Source organism: Herpailurus yagouaroundi, unplaced genomic scaffold, assembly GCF_014898765.1.
Source record: "Herpailurus yagouaroundi ecotype Mexico unplaced genomic scaffold, PumYag 100, whole genome shotgun sequence".
Lineage (NCBI taxonomy): Eukaryota > Metazoa > Chordata > Mammalia > Carnivora > Felidae > Herpailurus > Herpailurus yagouaroundi.
In genome coordinates, this window is record NW_024412391.1 from 47,879,077 (window position 1) to 47,894,811 (window position 15,735).

Below are 15,735 nucleotides of genomic sequence, written 5' to 3' on the forward strand. Positions count from 1 at the left end.
AAGAAAGAAAGAAAGAAAGAAAGAAAGAAAGAAAGAAAGAAAGAAAGAAAGAAAGAAAATCTCTCTTAGGATATAGACTTCTTATCTAAAAATAGATTTTTGTAAAAATTTCATTTGTAACTTCTTTTAGAATTTAGAATATATTTTAGAATGGTAATAAGGTTATGATTAGATTCTCATTAGATCCATAAAAAGTCCATTTAACACCTGAAAATATACTTGAGGTACAGTTCTTTCTTAATAGTACTGTAAAATCCACCCACCAAATAGAACAATATATCCATGAGAAAATACATACAAAAATTCGAACCAAACACTAGTAACATAGCATGTTCTAATGCTCCATTACTTGTCTCAAATATATTCAAGTTAGATAAGCCAAATACTACCTATATTTCATACATTATGTATCTTTCTATTCTTTTCTGATATTTTTCAGGTATGTTTGTAAAGGAGTCAAAAAGTGTTGGCTGCAGTTCTGAGCTTTGTGAGCTGCATAATTTTGGTCATATTAGATGGCCTCTTTGTCTCAATTTCCATGTAGAAAGTATGGATAATGATATTCTACCTTACAATGTTGTGGGAATTGAATAGGTTCAAGTGCTTTGAAAGTGCTTTGCAAGTTATAAAACATTGCACAGATAATTGGTATTTCTCTCTCTCTTGGTTTGATATACATAATTTCATTTAATCTCACTGCAGTATCATAATTTCTCCACCCCATTGAATCTGTCTTCATTTGGTTATGCTTTCATAAAGCAAAAGCCCTTTTAATTTTGGATTTTAAATTGGTTATAAGGTCTTTGGAGGGTGTTCTGATTAAAATTTATTTATGTGTTCATGCAGATTATTGAATAAATTTTTAACATAAGATTTTATAATTTTGCAGATACTTGTTAGATTATATCAATTGATTTAACCAAAACACTCGTAGGTATTTAGAGATGACGGATGTTCTACAATAATACAAGATTATTGACACTGGCCCACAAAGAAATTTTAAAAACTCCCCCCTGAAAGCTAAACATCTCCCTACCAGTTTTTCTTTTTGCCTGCTACCCCAACCCAATTATTCCAAATTTCTACCTTGAAAACTTCTCTAGCTATGTATGAGTAGGGTTACTTTTCCTCTAACTTTCCAGTTTCCTGTTACCCTTGTCATACCACAGTGGACACCTGTTGCCCTCTAACAACCATTTTGAGAGTGAAAAAAAATACTCCTTAACTGTCAGAAGTTAGATAATTTTTCAGTAGGAAAGACTAGTTTGACTTAATGTTCATTAAAGTGTAAATTTTGCTATACCTTGTTATAAATAATACTGACTTTAATTATACCCAGTATACATTACATATTTAGCATATTTGAAATCATAACATCTACTGTAAATTAGTTTCTGTTTATTATAATTACTGGAAGTAGAAAATCAGTTTAGTAAATTGACTTAAATCTATCGCCTAAGTTAGCAAAATGAATGAACTATAGTCGATTGAAAATATAATAGCTTGATGCTTTGAAAAATCAGTATCCTGTGACATATTTATGACTTGTGTGTGATCATTGTATATGCTTTCAGGTAATACTTACATATGAGTCACTTATGTTAACTATCTGATTAAAAAAATGTCTATGATATAGATACAGTCAGCTCTATTGGCTGGGTAATGCTGGCATGTGGTGGGAGAGGAATAGGTTAAAAATAACTAAATCATGTTTCAAACAAAATGGCAGCAGTGTTTAGATTATCCAGGGGCAATTAACCATGGTTACAATAGGGATCTAGATTTAGGGGTGCAGTAATTATTCAGCTACTCCACACACATAGCTGTCGTATGCTGCCTAATTATAAGCTCAGGAGGGTGATGTGATGATAACTACCTAGCATTCCCATTTCAATTTCTCCATCCCAGTAGCCAATCATGTATACATTGGCATGTTTTATCAGGAAGTAGGATATTAAGGATATTAAGGAAGAAACTTCTTATAGCCTAGCTATTTAAAAAAAAAATTTTTTTTTACATTTATTTATTTTTGAGAAACAGAGTGAGACAGAGCGTGAGCAGGGGAGGGGCAAAGAGAGAGAGAGGGAGACACAGAATCTGAAGCAGCTCCAGGCTCTGAGCAAGCGGTCAGCACAGAGCCTGATGCGGGGCTCGAACCCACGAACTGTGAGATCATGACCTGAGCCAAAGTCGGACGCTCAACCGACTGAGCCACCCAGGAGCCCTAGCCTAGCTATTTTAAGAAGTTAAAAAGATATGGTTTAAATACCAATACTACTTTAGAGTTATAGGATATTTAAAAGTTTATTAAGTGCTTTCAAATACGTTTATTTTGAACTGTTTGACCTTCCACTAGAAGTAAACTTTCAAAGGTTTGCTAAATAGCTTAACAGTGAATAGTTTTGCTTCCAAAAAAATGAAAACATTTATATATTTCAGTAATTACCAACAAGGAAAAACCATTTATATTTCATATGTCAGTGTCTATTCAAATGCAGTGGAACCCTTGAATTAACACTTGGTCTTTTTTCCAGTTGCTAGAACCCGTCTGTCACCAGCTCTTTGAATTCTATCGCAGTGGAGAAGAGCAGTTGCTTCGATTTACACTGCAATTTCTTCCAGAATTGATTTGGTGCTACCTTGCAGTCTCAGCCAGCAGAAATGTGCATAGCAGTGGATGTATCGAAGCTCTTCTTCTAGGGGTTTACAATTTGGTTTGTATTTAATGTAGTTAACAAGTGTTTGCCAAAAGCAGATCTATAACTTTTATAGCAAACGTGAAGACATAATAGCAACTACTTTTCATTTTAGTGAAGCTAGTATTTGTTTTTCATACATCAAATGACTCCTATCTCATTCTCCTAAAAATAACTTTATTGAGGTTAAAGGCTATACAGGCATACATATAACTATGTAAATATATTTTTTGGAGTTGATTGAAGACTGAAAATCAGACCATTTCAGTTCTTTTATAGAGGTATCTCAAAATATCAGTGTTGATTTTTTTTTTAATTTTTTTTAACGTTTATTTATTTTTGAGACAGAGAGAGAGACAGAGCATGAACAGGGGAGGGGCAGAGAGAGAGGGAGACACAGAATCGGAAGCAGGCTCCAGGCTCTGGGTCATCAGCCCAGACCCGACGCGGGGCTCGAACTCAAGGACCGCGAGATCGTGACCTGAGCTGAAGTCGGACGCTTAACCGACTGATCCACCCAGGCGCCCCGAATTTTTTTAAACTTAAAATCTATTGTCTGTAAATTGTCTGTTAGTGACCTTCACAAAAAGCTTGGGAAAAAAAGATCTAGTCTAATATGTGCCACTAATAATTTCATAAAATCTGGACTATCACCAGAGTTCAAACCATTGATTTAACATATAGTTTGCATTACTCTTTGTTTATTAATCAATATGATATTCTACATATTTAAGATTTGTACTTTCTTAAAAAGAAATTTAAGGGCCTTTTCTTGCATATTTCATAACTATGTTAATGGATTTAGAAAATGTGACTTTTTACATGAGAAAAATCAGTGATTATTAAGACACTACATATCTCTATTTCAGCCTTCCTTAAAACTGTGTTCCTTATATCTTTCTTGTACCTTGTATCTTTCTTTACTTATATCTTACTTGTATCTTAAAAAGGAAGGTTAACTCCTGTTGTTTATAAATAATTGATCATTGATTGTCTTAGTTTATGATTTTAGTCAACTTTAAAATTCCTTTCCTCTCAGATCTTTTTTTCTTAGACTAACAGTTTAAAGTTAGCTCTTAAACTTATGTGTAAAAAATAAATATTTTAAGTTTTTTTTCACTTTTATAGGAAATAGTTGACAAACAGGGACATAGCAAAGTATTGAGTTTTACGATTCCGTCTTTATCCAAACCATCTGTATATCATGAAGTAAGTAATATTTTATCAAAGTAAATTTTTTAGTTCTAAGATTTGAAGGTGTTATAAATTAGGGTCTGGTTATTGAGGCAAAAAAAAAAAAGATTGATTTATTAGTACCTTAAAAAGTGTGAAACACCACACAAAGTATTTACTATACCCAAAGTGAAATGAGAACTCAGTATCATAAAGCTTTAAAATCTGATTACAAGAAAGCTATCAAAAATAATCATTTTGAAGTATTTTCTCTTCTGATCAATAAAACTAGTCTAATATTTTTGTGTGTGGCAGTTGTGTATTTCTGGGGTAGAATTTTTTAATTAAGTTTTTATTTTAATTCACCAGTGGTGAGGTAGACTTTTTGAAAGTAAATTATTTTATTTCTATTTGTGGTTTGTATTTTAATTATTTGTGAAATATTTGAGCAGAAAATTTAGTATGCAGTTGGAATATTTTTAAGACATATGATGTTATTCGTGGCCATCATTCTTAGTGGCGCATATATTCTTAATGTCACATTTTCAACAGAATGGCTTTTTTTTCCTTCATTCAAATGTCTCTTCTTCAGCCTTCCAGCATTGGGTCCATGGCTCTGACTGAGAGTGCGCTATCCCAGCATGGTTTGTCGAAAGTTGTGTACAGTGGACCTCACCCCCAAAGGGAGATGTTGACAGCACAGAATAGGTACACTGTGGAGACATAACCCACTATTCTAATCCACCACACTGGTTTTTAAAAAATTATTTCAGTACCTTTATAGGTAATCTTTAATGAGTTGTATGTAACAGGTTTTTTGTTGTTGTTGTTGTTGTTGTTTTAAATATTGGGTCATTTTATACAAGGGAAAAACATGCTTTCCTAATTTGTTATTTTGTACTTGGATTCGGATGTCATCTGGAACACTGAAATTTTGAGATCATTTTCAGATGACTGTTACTTGGGAAGTCTTTTTCCTTTTTAGTTTTGTATTGTTACTGGTATAATTATATTGTATAAGTCTGTTCTGTAATATAGTATTTTTCCCCAATGCCTGCTAAATTATGATTGACTTCTTGGAATTCTAAAGATTTATAAATATTCTTTTGGTTTATCTTTAGGTTTGAAGTATTGACATTCCTTTTGTTGTGTTACAATGCTGCCTTAACCTATATGCCCAGTGTTTCTCTTCAATCATTGTGTCAGATTTGTTCAAGGTAAATAAAAATTCAAATGTTTTTAATATTCAAATATATGAATCTAGGATTGCTAGTTTGTTACATATCTAACTTATTTTTGTTTTGTGTAATCATTTGTTTAAAACATTCGAGAAGTTAATATGAAGCTTAGCCTAGTCAACACATAGAAAGCTCCCTATAAATGAAGTTCCAAAAAACATAACGAAGAGGGTAAAGCTGAATAACATTTCAATGGAATATTTAATCAGGTATTATTCTATATAATTAAAAGGATGCAACTGTTATGACCTTTTGATTTTTGACATGTGGCTGGTTTCTGTTTTGTTTGTTACTTTGATTTTATTAATTTTATTGTGCTCTGATTTGGTATCAAGAAATAAGTAAGAGATACTAGTTTTTAAACTCTCCTTGTTAAAAAAAAAATAGTTGAGCCAAGAGGTTGCTTAAATAAGTTATGACAGTCCTTAGGTAGACTATACAAACATTTAAAAATTCCTATTTAAAGGTATTTAATGACAGTATATAGGGTATCATTCCAGCATTGACTGAATATGACCAGAATATTAATAATACTTATATCTAATTGGTAGAATTATGGTTTGTTTTCATCTTTTCTGTGTGATTTTTTTTGTCATTCTTTAAATTTTCTATGATGAACATATTACCTTTTTAAAAAAGAAAACAAAAGAGAAAACAGAGAAAATGCCTTTGGAGATTCAAGTAATAAGGGAAAATATGGACTTAAGAAACTTGTAGAATAATTTAGATTTGGGGAACTTATTTAGAAGATATAACTTTGGGGGGCACCTGGGTGGCTCAGTCAGTTAAGTGTCCGACTTTGGCTCAGGTCATGATCTCACAGTTTGTGAGTTTGAGCCCCGCATCAGGCTCTGTGCTGACAGCCCGGAGCCTGGAGCCTGTTTCAGATTCTGTGTCTCCTTCTCTCTCTGCCCCTCCCCTACTTGTGCTCTGTTTTTCTCTGTCTATCAAAAATAAATAAATGTATAAAAAAAAATTTTTTTTAAATAAAAAAAAGAAGACATAACTTTGGAAAGTTAGTAAGAGGGAGAGTATATAGAGCAATACTTAGAAATCAAAACAAAACAAAACAAAAAAACCCAAAAAAGCATAAATTGATACTGAATAGAATAGGAAACAGGGATAGGACCAGAATAGGATAGGACCAGAGGGAGAAAGTAAGTAACAAGGCATGGAACTTATTAGAGAAGATAGAGAAGTGGAGAATCTTTCAGATAATTCCAGAATTGGAATTTGGTTATGTTTCCCAGACCTTAGAAGATGGCACCAATGTGCCGTCCCTCCCATTTACTGAAGCTTTCTAATGTTTCTTATTTTAAATCCTTTAAAGAGAGAGGTATATAGAGTTTTGAATTTCACAGATCTGTAAAATTTCAAAAAGTTAGAGTGGGTGGGATATCTGTATAGCATTGCCAACTTTTTATTTTGCCAAGTCAGTATCTTATTATGAATTTCTACCATTCTAGTAATGTTTTGTTAACATTATTTAACAAAAGGGAGACGATTTGAACATCAAAAGAAGTGGGGAGAGTGGAAGTGAGGGACAACAATTTATAAATTAAACATAGGATGTTTAGCTTTTCTTGTTTCTCATTTCACTATGATCCAGTGAAAACTTTGTAATGGACTAAAATGAATGTGAGGACCAGCCCTTCAGAAACATTTATTTAAGGGGTAACTTGATGTAGCAACTTTTACCTGTAGAACTTAAAACACACTATAAAGCCCAAGTATACTCTAAAGCAGTGTCTTAGATGGTAGGACCCAGGAATAATGTTCTAATACATTTGAAGCTCTAATATTCTAATACAGACAGATAATACAACCTCCTAAATAAGAATGACTATTGATGTTTTCTTGAAACCACTGATGGAAATGTCAGGAAAGAACATATATCACTGGTTTCTGTCCTGTGTGACTCCTATGGACTGCCCTATAATATAATTACTTTCACATTTTTGGTAGAAAATTGCTAAGATACCAATTTTAACTAACCAGGGAACTGTGTAATCCTTCAAAAGCACAAGTAATATCTGGTCTTAAAAACAAGGAGAGGGGGGCGCCTGGGTGGCGCAGTGGGTTAAGTGTCCGACTTTAGCCAGGTCACGATCTCGCGGTCCGTGAGTTCGAGCCCCACGTCGGGCTCTGGGCTGATGGCTCTGGGCTGATGGCTCGGAGCCTGGAGCCTGTTTCCGATTCTGTGTCTCCCTCTCTCTCTGCCCCTCCCCCGTTCATGCTCTGTCTCTCTCTGTCCCGAGAATAAATAAACGTTGAAAAAAAAAATTAAAAAAAAAAAAAAAAAACAAGGAGAAATACAGATTAAAAACTAGCTGTAGGATTTTGGCCAAGATTTTAGTAGAGACACATTAGATTAATTCTATGCCACCAAAGAAAAACTGAAAAAAGGAAATCTTTGTATGAATGTTCACCAGCTGGAAGAAAATGAGGGAGGAAAGAGGTCTAAATAATCCAAAAGACTTAGGCTATTTAAGTAATGCTAACTCTTAAGCCACAGAAGATATATAAGAGGAACTCTATCAAATTTGTCATACATGTCTTTTTTAGTTTGCTTTTGTTTTTTTAGATTCCCTATTCCTGTGTTCTCAATGGTTTAAAATCTAGTTATTAATTTCTCGTAACTCCTGACTTCCTGAATCGTTTATCAAATATTCTGATTAAGATATTTTGTACATTTTTAAGACTAATAAAAAAGAATTAGAAAACACTTGTATCCGATCAAGCAAAGCCTAGTCCATGTCTATGGAAAGAAAATTGATTACAGCACTGTGATGGCAAGTAAGTTATAAATGGTTATGATAGTGAAAGAACAGGAGCTTCCTGATGATATTGGTCCTAGTATCACGCTACGGCTAATCCAGCCCTTTTGGCCACGTGGCAGTTGTTTTAGATTGCTACTCAGTTTGTTTGTTGATGATAACTATGCCAAAATGATTGCTTTATCTAGGAGGAAGGATACAACCAGAAAAATTTCATGGAACATTTGAGCTAGATTCAGTGACAAATGTATCCCATTCTTTCCTTAACCTTCTGATTGTAATGAATTATGGAAGTAATTAAAACAATCTTGGTTGCTTCCCACCCTCCACCCATACATACATATCCCTTCTAGGGGCACCACTGGTTGAGTGTCCAACTCTTGATTTTGGCTCAGGTAATGATCCTAGGTCGTGGGATCAAACCCTTGCTGGATTCCAAGCTCAGTGTGGCACCTGCTTGAGTTTCTCTCTCTCTCTCTCTCTCTCTCTCTCTCTGTCTCCTTTAGCCCCTCTCTCTCACTCGTGCTTTCTCTCTAAAAAAAAAATAGTGATAATAATTAAAAAAAAAAAGAAAATTTGCAAATCCATTCTACTCAGCAAAAATGTTTGGTTGCTATAAGCTTTGCTTTCCTGGTTCAGACTTAAGGCCAACTTGATAGCCTGTATTTTCCTCCTGTGCAGTGTGTATGGACTACTTGAAGAAGAGACCTGAAACGAGGCAAGAACTAGACTGAATTAGTTTTAGTCAAATTTTTATTTTCACTAATACTAAACATTGTATATGGCCCTCCTAAAAGGACTATAACCACCAATACTGCAAATGAGTTTTGTTAGTATATACCTAAATCCTCTAAATTGTGGGAAATAAGTTTCTTTTTTTACTGTTGACATCTCTTATAATATAAGGCTGTTTAACAGATGGCTTATCTTGCTTTTGGTGTGGAATATAAATATTAAAGATGAAACTGTACTAAGCTAGTAAGTTAAATTATTTCTCATTGTCTAAGGTACTCTTAATTTTGTTCACATGGTGAATCACCTGGCTGACTGACTTGGATACATACTGCTATGGATTCTTGATCAGTGTATTTGTTCTTGTGTATCTGTAGTAAAACCCTGCCCCTCTCCACATTTCTATGTCAGCTTTCCTGACCACCTAAACAGATTTCTTCTTGTTTTTTGTTAGTGATACCCTTAGTGCAATTAAGCCATTCTGTGGATTAATTCTCCTGACTGATAAAATTATATGTGTATATCCTATATTACATACGACATAAACCACTTAATATATGTTTTTATATATATCACTTAACATGTGTATGCCACTTTGTCATCATCCAATAAATGACAGCTATTATATATTGTACACTAATGCTGAACACACATGCTTACTGTGGATGCATAGCATCATTTTTTTTCTTGCCTGTTTGCTATTACTGACATTTAGAGAGCATGTCTTACACTAAATCATGTCTTGTTGAAAGAACCTACAGTTGACTTTTCATTGCTTCTTATTTGTGAACTTGTTTTTTGACTTATCTAAATCTTCTCCGTCCTTTACATCCCAATTAAAATACATCTCCTCCAACTTGAGAACAATTTTCGTATGTGCTGTTCTCTTGAGGAAAGTGATAGAAGATTTAGACTTTATTAAGCTCCTAATTTCAAATTTTTTTTTCCTAACGTTTATTTATTTTTGGGACAGAGAGAGACAGAGCATGAACGGGGGAGGGGCAGAGAGAGAGGGAGACACAGAATCGGAAACAGGCTCCAGGCTCCGAGCCATCAGCCCAGAGCCCGACGCGGGGCTCGAACTCACGGACCGCGAGATCGTGACCTGGCTGAAGTCAGACGCTCAACCGACTGCGCCACCCAGGCGCCCCTAAGCTCCTAATTTCAAAAAGCAGAAGCATGAGAACAGAAAAGTGCTCATTACTGGATAGGCAGTTCTTATTTCCCCTTTTTCTGTTTGCCTGGCCTTTTCATCTCCCCTCTCCTCACTTGAAAAGCAGAGCAGAAAAGGAAGAGGATTTGAAATTAGTTTGTTTTATTTTATAGTCTATACTTTTACCCAGATGGATAGGAAGTAGAACTGGACCAAATTTTAAATATTTCTCAAACTAAAAGTTAGAAAAACATTTTTTCCCTTTTTCTACCTAGATTTTACTTACTGGTCTGATGATCTGGCAGTAGCTAATCTATGTTCTTTTCTCCTTTAGGTTCTGGTATATTCATGAATCAATACTCTCTCCAGTTAGCCTTATTGTAATTGTGCCTTCTAATTATTTTGTGGTAACTCAAAATGACAACACTCTCAAAAGTTTACTTGTGGCTAGGAATGAGACAGCCCAACAGAGAATGAGAATCATGGCAAGAGTTTTCCTCACTTAAAAAATGATATTTAGAACTTCTCCCAGAGATGTATTTACAAAATATGCCTCCCCGAAGTATTTTTGTTTTATTGTGGTTTATGACTTGGGGAGATACCTATATGTGACCAAAGAGTAAATTTAATACAGAAATAGGAGTAATATCACCCAGCTGCTCTTTTGTAGGGCTGGTTGCCTATGTTTTGAATTTGTAAAATTCAGAGAAACTTCAGGATACTTCTTTGATGAAAAGAAGAGTCATGCATTCATGTGGCATTGATCATTTTTATTTTCTGCATTTTATTTAAATTCAATGAGGGATCTCTGAGAAAAGAATATCCTTAAATAGAGAGATCTGAGACCTGAAAAGTAAGTCAGAGAATTCTTGATTATTAAAAGGAATGACGAAAAGAAGGTAAAGAGATTGCTCTTTATCAGTTAATGATGCAGGTAGATAGGATTAGATGATTTTGGGTCTTGGCTCAAATGTCACTTTCTTGGAGAGGCCTTCCATGACCATTGTTCTTTTTTTATTTTTTTAATTTAAATTTTTTAAATTTACATACAAATTAATTAGCATATAGTGCAACAATGATTTCAGGAGTAGATTCCTTACTGCCCCTTACCCATTTAGCCCATCCCCCCTCCCACAACCCCTCCAGCAACCCTCTGTTTGTTCTCTATATTTAAGAGTCTCTTATGTTTTGTCCCCCTCCCTGTTTTTATATTATTTCTGCTTCCCTTGTCTTAGGTTCATCTGTTTTGTCTCTTAAAGTCCTAATATGAGTGAAGTCATATGATATTTGTCTTTCTCTGACTGACTAATTTCGCTTAGCATAATACCCTCCAGTTCCATCCACGTAGTTGGAAATGTCAAGATTTCATTCTTTTTGATTGCCGAATGATACTCCATCATATATATATACCACATCTTCTTTATCCATTCATCCATCGATGGACATTTGGGCTCTTTCCATACTTTGGTTATTGTTGATAGTGCTGCTATAAACATTGGGGTGAATGTGTCCCTTCAAAACAGCATCCCTGTGTTCCTTGGATAAATACCTAGTAGTGCAATTGCTGGGTTGTAGGGTAGTTCTATTTTTAGTTTTTTGAGGAACCTCAATACTGTTTTCCAGAGTGGCTGCACCAGCTTGTGTTCCCACCAGCAATGCAAAAGTGATCCTCTTTCTCCGCATCCTCGCCAACATCTGTTGTTGCCTGAGTTGTTAATGTTAGCCATCCTGACTTGTGTGAGGTGGTATCTCATTGCAGTTTTGGTTTGTATTTCCCTGATGATGAGTGATGTTGAGCATTTTTCATGTGTCGGTTGGCCATCTGGATGTCTTCTTTGGAGAAGTGTCTATTCATGTCTTTTGCCCATTTCTTCACAGAATTATTTGTTTTTTGGGTGTTGTGTTTAATCCGTTCTTTATAGATTTTGGATACTAACCCTTTATCTGATATGTCATTTGCAAATATCTTCTCCCATTCCATCGGTTGTCTTTTAGTTTTGCTGATTGTTTCCTTAGCTGTGCAGAAGCTTTTTATTTTGATGAGGTCCCAATAGTTCATTTTTGCTTTTGTTTCCCTTGCCTCTAGAGACGTGTTGAGTAAGAAGTTGTTGCAGCCAAGATCAAGCAGGTTTTTGCCTGCTTTCTCTTCGAGGATTTTGATGGCTTCCTGTCTTACATTTAGGTCTTTCATCCAGTTTGAGTTTATTTTTGTGTATGGTGTAAGAAAGTGGTCCAGGTTCATTCTTCTGCATGTCGCTGTCCAGTTTTCCCAGCACCGCTTGCTGAAGAGACTGTCTTTATTCCATGGGATATTCCTTCCTGCTTTGTCAAAGATGAGTTGGCCATACGTTTGTGGGTCCATTTTGAGGTTCTCTATTCTGTTCCATTGATCTGAGTGTCTGTTTTTGTGCCAGTACCATACTGTCTTGAGGATTACAGCTTTGTGGTACAGCTTGAAGCCCGGGATTGTGATGGCTCCTGCTTTGGTTTTCTTTTTCAAGATTGCTTTGGCTATTCGGGGTCTTTTCTGGTTCCATACAAATTTTAGGATTATTTGTTCTAACTCTGTGAAGAATGCTGTGTTATTTTGATAGGGATTGCATTGAATATGTAGATTGATTTGGGTAGTATCGACATTTTAACAATATTGTTCTTCTTATCCAGGAGCATGGAATCTTTTTCCATTTTTTTGTGTCCCCTTCAATTTATTTCATAAGCTTTCTATAGTTTTCAGTGTATAGATTTTTCACCTCTTTGGTTAGATTTATTCCTAGGTATTTTATGGTTTTTGGTGCAACTGTAAATGGGATCAATTCCTTGATTTCTCTTTCTGTCGCTTCATTGTTGGTGTATAGGAATGCAACCGATTTCTGTGCATTGATTTTATATCCTGCAACTTTGCTGAATTCATGAATCAGTTCTAGCAGTGTTTTGGTGGCATCTTTTGGGTTTTCCATATAGAGTATCATGTCATCTGCGAAGAGTGAAAATTTGACTTCCTCCTGGCCGATTTGGATGCCTTTTGTTCCTTTGTGTTGTGTGACTGCAGAGGTTAAGACTTCCAATACTATGTTGAAAAACAGTGGTGAGAGTGGACATCCCTATCTTGTTCCCGACCTTAGGAGGAAAGCTCTCAGTTTTCCCCCATTGAGGATGATATTAGCGTTGGGTTGTTCATATATGGCTTTTATGATCTTGAGGTATGCTCCTTTTATCCCTACTTTCTTGAGGGTTTTTATCAAGAAAGGTTGCTGTATTTTGTCAAATGCTTTCTCTTCATCTGTTGAGAGGATCATATGGTTCTTGTCCTTTCTTTTATTGACGTGATGAATCACATTGATTGTTTTGTGGATATTGAACCAGCCCTGCATCCCAGGTATAAATCCCCCTTGGTTGTGGTGAATAATTGTTTTACTGTATTGTTGGATCTGGTTGGCTAATATCTTGTTAAGGATTGTTGCATCCATGTTCATCAGGGAAATTGGTCTATAGTTCTCCTTTTTAGTGGGGTCTCTGTCTGGTTTTGGAATCCATGACCATTGTTCTCAAATAGCACCTTCCTTACTGAGTTTATGTTCTTTTAGCACTTATAACACTGTAACCACCTTGTTTGTTCATTTAATACATAGTCTGTCAACTGCTGGAACTTCATGAGCTCAGGAACTTTGTTTTGTTCACTGCTGTCAGAGTTTAGAGAAGTGCCTGGCATACAGTAGAACGTAATAACAATTTGTTGAATGAATGAAAAATAGATGACCTCTTCCACTTCCAATTTATGATCCACTAAGTATAACTATGATTAAGTAAAATAATTCATTTTTTAAAAAATCTTACATTGAGAAATGCAAAATTCCTGCAGTTAATTCCTACAAATGGGTAAAGTTTTAGTAGTTATGAGAAACTAACTGCTGCGGTCTGAATGTTTGTATCCCCCCCAGAATTCATATGTTGAAATCTTAACACCTAAGATGATGGTATTAGGATGGTATTAGGAGGTGCTGTCATAGCCAAGAGATGCCAGAGTTCCCTCTTCCTTCTGCCATTGAGGATACAAGGAAAAGTCTACAACCCTCAAGAGGGGGCTACCCAGTTTGTTGTACTGTGTTGTAGCAGCCTGAATGGACCAAGACTAATCCTTTGCATTTCTAATTTTTTTTTTCAACGTTTATTTATTTTTGGGACAGAGAGAGACAGAGCATGAACGGGGGAGGGGCAGAGAGAGAGGGAGACACAGAATCGGAAGCAGGCTCCAGGCTCCGAGCCATCAGCCCAGAACCTGACGCGGGGCTCGAACCCACAGACTGCGAGATCGTGACCTGGCTGAAGTCAGACACTTAACCGACTGCGCCACCCAGGCGCCCCTTGCATTTCTCAATAAAGGTTGTAGTTCATCCTTTAACATATGATTGTTTACTTCTGTATGGGTAGCTGATACAGAAAATCAGAGAACCTGGAATCCTATTTCCCTTGTGAATCTTACTTATGTGTTGGTGTTCGAGAGAATTGTCTCTCTAGTTCTTACCTCAAGTAAATTTAAAAGTTGATGGGGCGCCTGGGTGGCTCAGTCGGTTAAGCGTCCGACTTCAGCTCAGGTCATGATCTCATGGCCCATGAGTTCAAGCCCCGCGTCGGGCTCTGGGCTGATGGCTCAGAGCCTGGAGCCTGCTTCCAATTCTGTGTCTCCTTCTCTCTCTGCCCCTCCCACGTTCATGCTCTGTCTCTCTCTGTCTCAAAAATAAATAAACGTTAAAAAAAAAAAAGTTGTTTGACAATTCTAGATCTATGGCAAAGTTGTTTTTTTTTAAAAATTGTGTATAAATAGCAATAACTTCTTTTTCTGTCTATATCTTCTATCCTGAATCCTATACTTCCTGATTCTAAACCTATATATCCAATCCTGTAGCCATCTCTATCAAGATGTCTTATAGGGGCAGCTGTGTGGCTTAGTCGGTCAAGTGTCTGACTTTGGCTCAGCTCATGATCTCATGGTTCATGAGTTCAAGACCCACATCAGGCTCTCTGCTGTCAGCACAGAGCCTGCTTCAGATCCTTTGTCCTCCCCTCCCTCTGCCCACCCTCCCCCCTACCAATAACTAAACATTTAAAAAAAGATGTCTTACCTTGTAAAAGTTAGAACTCTTTTTGCTGCAACTAATTGATAATCTATATAAAACTAGATTATGCTAAAGGGAAAATTTTTTGGCTCTTTGTTCCTGGGAAGAGCAGGGATGGAACTGACCTCAAGATCCACTAGATCCAGAGGCTCAGATGTTAATGTGGATATTCTCTACCATCTCTCTCTCATCTCATCTTCTTCATCTGTTAGCTTTGTATTTTCTTTGTGTAAGGCTTCTAGGTTGTAAGAACAGTGACCACAAGCAGCTGAAAGCTTACATTGTCTACCTTTAATGAACTCAGAAGAAAGAACCTCTCTCCCAGTTTTACTGTGAAAAACAAGGCAGCGAAAAGGCTTTGATGTTGTAAGCCTGAAGCTTCACAAACCCCTCTGGGGTCACATTTGGTAGTTTTATTGGAAGAGTACTATATCAGTTTAAATATTGGTTTGACTGTTATAACAAAGATGAATAATGGTAACTTAAATAGATATTTATTTTTCTTTCACATAAAAGTCCAAGCTGGTAGATGGTCTGGGGGTAGATTGGTTATGTTTCTAAGGTGTTCAGACTCCTTCTTTCTTGAGATTCTGCCATTCCCTAGGATGTTACTCTTCTCTGTATGGTGATGGATCACTATTGTTACATGTGCCTTGTATCCTGCAAGCATGGAGAAAAAGAGTGAAAGGTATGCAACTACTTTTTAAGGGTACAACCTAGAAGTTGCACTACATTGGTTAGCAGATCATTGGCCAGAACTTGTCACATGGTCACACCTAGATGCTAGGAAGACTCGGAAATGTGATCTCTAGCAGGTGGCTATTGTTCTAGTTAAAATTGGTGGGGGAGAGT

The 15,735-nt window shown here is 36.0% G+C and overlaps 1 protein-coding gene across 2 annotated transcripts in view; it reads left to right on the forward strand.

Annotated features, from left to right (window-relative positions):
* HYCC1 (hyccin PI4KA lipid kinase complex subunit 1) overlaps positions 1 to 15,735 on the forward strand; it is a 101,959-nt gene that overhangs the window by 62,171 nt on the left and 24,053 nt on the right. For both annotated transcript variants that reach the window (XM_040472452.1, XM_040472451.1), the window contains exons 4-7: positions 2,535 to 2,714; positions 3,825 to 3,905; positions 4,462 to 4,577; positions 4,991 to 5,086. In XM_040472452.1, coding sequence (XP_040328386.1) covers positions 2,535 to 2,714; positions 3,825 to 3,905; positions 4,462 to 4,577; positions 4,991 to 5,086 — 473 coding nt within the window. The remainder of the gene's footprint in view (positions 1 to 2,534; positions 2,715 to 3,824; positions 3,906 to 4,461; positions 4,578 to 4,990; positions 5,087 to 15,735) is intronic.